The sequence below is a fragment of the Mastomys coucha genome, unplaced genomic scaffold (assembly GCF_008632895.1).
Source record: "Mastomys coucha isolate ucsf_1 unplaced genomic scaffold, UCSF_Mcou_1 pScaffold3, whole genome shotgun sequence".
NCBI classification, from domain to species: Eukaryota; Metazoa; Chordata; class Mammalia; order Rodentia; family Muridae; genus Mastomys; species Mastomys coucha.
The window spans coordinates 34,700,182-34,704,733 of NW_022196909.1; the positions used below are offsets into that span (position 1 = coordinate 34,700,182).

The following is a 4,552-nucleotide window of genomic DNA, read 5'->3' on the forward strand; positions in this document are numbered from 1 at the left end:
GTCCACCTTTTGGTCTTCCTTCTTCTTGAGTTCCTTGTGGTTTGTGGGTTGTTCTTCCTGTATTCCGATCATCTGGGCCACAAGGCGCACGCCTTTAATCTCAGCACTTGAGAGGCAGAAGCAGGCAGATTTCTGAGTTTGAGGCCAGCCTGGTCTATAGAGTGAGTTCCAGGACAGCCAGGGCTGCACAGAGAAACCCTGTCTCAAAAAAACCAAAACAACAACAACAAGCAATCAGTCAATCAATCAGTAAATGCCGGACAGGAATGATAGCCTCCGTGGAATCCCCGCACACAGGAGAGGTGGCATCGAATCCCCAGAGCAAGCTGGTTAATTAGACTAGCCTAAATACACACACACACACACACACACACACACACACACACACACACACATGCACATACACCATTGCCTAACTGAATTGTAATTGTAAAGAACTCATTTCTTTTTAACCCCTTACTGTTTTTGCACTGAATATAACAGTAATACATAGTATTTACCACTAAAGACGACGAAACCACTCTGGTAAAATCCACTTCCCTTTTCTCTCTCATCCTTGACTGTATCCAAAGGCATTGCTGGCTGTGTTTGTATAGACAGGGTCTGTCTCTGGTGGTATTTTGGCTATGGAGATATTCTGAATGAACAAGTTTCCCTACTTGTTTTAACAAAGGGCAAAATACCTCACGTTAAATGTGATCTCTTGGGTACCCTTGAGGGTTTACCCCCACACACACACATCCAGATGTCCCATGTGTTAGAAGAACCAGATTCTCACAGCCAGACAGGTGGGTGACTGGTCTAGATGCCCTCTGACCTTTGACCTTTAATCTGACTTTCACAGAACTTAGTGTCACCCAGGCTCCAGTGAAATCTTTTGCTGTGTAGTAATTAGCCATGTTGAAGAACACATAGGAGGGGCCGTCCCTCAGATTGAGGTCGTTTTGTGCCATTAAGTTTTGTTTTGTTTTGGTTTGGTTTGGTTTGGGTTTTCATTTTTCTTTTCCTCTGCCAGGTTGGCTGTGATGGAGCATGCCTCCATTCCCAGCAAAGTTCTTAGTCTGCAGGTTTGCGTGCATATAACAGCCCCACTATAAACACTGAAAGCAAAAGGTATCAGAGATAATAGATAAAATCAGATTTTAAATGGCATACCGACTGTGTCTTAAGCTGCCCTTCCCTGGGGGATTCCAATCTCCCACCGCCACCGTGAAGGGAATGTAAATTGAGCTCCTGGATGTTCCCGTCTTAACTGTCTCTGTTTTGACATTTTCTTAATTTTTAAGCAAAAATGAAAATGCAACATCTTTCCCAAATCTGGCCATCCCCCAGGTCCAAGTGCCTTCTCACCAAGTGTGATGGTTACGGGCTGCCCCATGGTGATACCGTGAATCATGGGAGGTGCCTTATGCCTCTGGGCTAGTCTAGTGGCAAGATTTTTTTTTTTTTTTTTTTGTCAGTCTCTTCAAAAGATACTTGTAGATTCTTTATTGATAGATAATATCCTTATTATGTAATTGGTGTTACTCGGATTAAGAGAGCAAAGGGAGTCTCCAAAGAGTTTATTGGCGTTAGATTGGGGACACTTGAGAACAGAAGGCTAAAGAGGAGACAGAGAGTTCTGGGAAATTGATCGCTGGAGTAGAGGGCTGGAGAACCTAGCCATAGCCTAAGAAGAGTAAGAGAGCCCTCTCACAGCCTCCCTTGAGGCTGCTGATGGAGACTGGGGAGAAGAGAGAACTAGAAGACAAACAAAGATAGTTCATCCACATGTCTACACCCTCAACCGAGAGAAGCAGGCTCCTCTGTCTCAGTGTCTAGCCATGACAGGTCCCAGCTGCTCACCTCATAGTAAAGCAGAAGGAAATGGAAAGAGCCTGCTTGGCTGTTACCATTCCCTGTTAGCATTCCTTCCAGGCTCCACCCAACTGTTGCCTGGCAACAGCCAGGTAGGCCTGGGTTGCTACAAAACAACAACAGACCCTACCCTGACACGCTCCGCCACCTCCCCAAGAGTGCCACAAATACAGATCTTCGATGGATTCACCCACTGACTACCTTAGAGATCTCACAATCCAACGTCTTCCCAAGGCTCTCTGAGTAGTTAAATAGGAATCAAATCTTCAGCCATAATCCCCGAGGGGGCATTTGGTATTGAAACTGGAACATTCTTGTAAGGGAGGGAGGCACAAACAAACATTTCATCCGCCCAGATAGCAGAAAGAGAGTAAGACCGGCAGGGCTGTGTATTGTGTGATCTCATTCACATGAAATGTCCGAAGTAAACAAAGCCACAGACACAGGGCAGAGATGGGTGGTTGCCAAGGTTATAGAAAAAGGCAGATGTCAAAAATTAGTACCAACAGGTGCAGGGTGAGGGATCAGTGGGACAGCAACTCACAGTGGTTCTTGCCCAGCAAGGCTTTCATCATAGTTCTGTGAGCACATACCCCACTCCCCCCCACTGAACTGTATATTTTATAAGGATGAGTTTTATGGAGTGAGACTTCAGTGAATATAAACACATATTTTTAGGAATCAAAAATATGTGAACAGGAATGTGACTTTTGGAAAAGACCAATATCTCTGGTCTTAGTTCTAGAAAGGCAAGAAACCCTGTCTTAGTTAGGGTCTGACTGCTGTGTACAGACACCATGACCAAGGCAACTCTTATAAGGACAACATTTCATTGGGGCTGGCTTACAGGTTCAGAAGTTCAGTCCATTATCATCAAGGCAGGAGCATGGCAGCATCTACGCAGGCATGGTGCAGGGCAGAGCCGAGAGTTCTACATCTTCATCTGCAGGTTCATCTGCAGACTGGCTTCCAGGCAGGTAGCATGAGGGTCTTAGAGCCCACACTCACAGTGGCACACCTATTCTAACAGAGCCACACCTTCTAATAGTGCCACTCCCTGGGCCTAGCACAATACAAACCATCACAAGCCCTAAGCCAAAGAGAGAGCCGGGTATAGTGGGACTACACACCTGTGACCTCAGCTCTTGGGAGGTAAAGTTTAAGGCTAGCCTCAGCGATGTAGTAGATTCTAGCCCAACCTAGGGTACGTGAGGCCTTGTCTCCAAAAAAAAAAAAAAAAAAAAAAGGAAGCAGTTATGCAGCCGTACTATTTTGCATGTGAGTCTTTCTTTGATCTGTGAGATAACATCTGTCATATGTTTGAAGGAATTTGAAGTTATAATAATTTCCTTCCCAAGCTGGAACTCTCTGGATTGCCTCCTTTTATATGAAAACAGTTACATCTTTATTTGCAATAGATGATCGATGCAGGGAGGATAACAGCTGAATCCATTTTCCTCTGTGTCCTTGCAGTAGCTAGTAAAACATTTCATTCACAGTAGTAGCTCAAACACAGTTGGCGATACACAAGTATCGGTGCAGAACCGCTAGATGTTTCTTAAATACTATTGACTGTGAATACTCACTCTACCTTCGTGTGACTAGCAGTCTAATTGTGATTATGATCATGAATTACACTTAGATAATGACGGTGGTACGGGCTGTTTCGCTCGGTTCTCTAATGACTCTTAAGTATTTGCAATGAAGGATGATCGACATCATTTTATGCGAGCCCTGCTCGGAATGCGCATGCTCGGTGCCCTCTTGGCAGAGCCGCTCACAGGACTCATTGTTTTCTTCTTTTGCAGAATGGCTTCACGCCGTTGTATATGGCGGCCCAGGAGAACCACCTGGAAGTCGTCAGGTTTCTTCTGGACAATGGTGCCAGCCAAAGCCTGGCCACAGAGGTGAGCTACCCTCCGTTCTTCCACAGTTGAGCCCGTGTGTTCAAAAGGCTTTTTTTTTTGTAAGCCCAGAGCTAAGAATTTTCTTACCACTGTTGTTGGGTGTTTAACGTGTTGACTTTTTTATGAGATGCCCTAGAAACTCTATTTTTAATCTCTGAAAAATTCTCTCATTGTACGGATATTCTTTATCTGCTCAAGTTCCTGGTCTACCCTGTGATTAAGCTATCATTTTAATTCTTAACATATTTTATTAATAATAATTTTTGCTTCTTAATAATCTTGCCTCCAAGGCAACCATTGTTTTAATGAATATTAACCATAAGTGTGTTTTTTCCAGATTAGAGTTAGGCTAATTACAATAATTGAATGAATATATATATGTATATATATATATATATATATATATATGAAGTTAATTAATTATTCTTAATCCATACTTCCAAATAAGACTTCTATACACATTTAACTACCCAATAACAGTGGTATTTGTTGGGGGGAATATTTTCTACAGTCTTGAATAGAAAAATTACTTTAAAAAGTAAAGATGATGTATGCCTCTGGTACTGTCTTAGGAAATGTAGATTTTTTTTTTTTAAATCTGTCGACGGGCACTGTCATCACTGATCAAACATGTCACTCGAAATCTGTTGCTAATACTAAGAACTGGTACTTGCACATTCTTCACATTTAATCCAATAATGAACTCTAGTAGATAGTCGGTTCGCTCACCACAAAGCCACCACTCCAGCTGGGCGGTGGTGGCACACGCCTTTAATCCCAGCACTTGG

The 4,552-nt window shown here is 43.2% G+C and overlaps 1 protein-coding gene across 41 annotated transcripts in view; it reads left to right on the forward strand.

Moving 5' to 3' along the window:
- The window catches only part of Ank3 (ankyrin 3), a 642,120-nt gene that overhangs the window by 419,498 nt on the left and 218,070 nt on the right, over positions 1-4,552 (forward strand). For all 41 annotated transcript variants that reach the window (XM_031347661.1, XM_031347659.1, XM_031347665.1 and 38 more), the window contains one exon: positions 3,666-3,764. In XM_031347661.1, the coding sequence (XP_031203521.1) occupies positions 3,666-3,764 (99 nt within the window). The remainder of the gene's footprint in view (positions 1-3,665; positions 3,765-4,552) is intronic.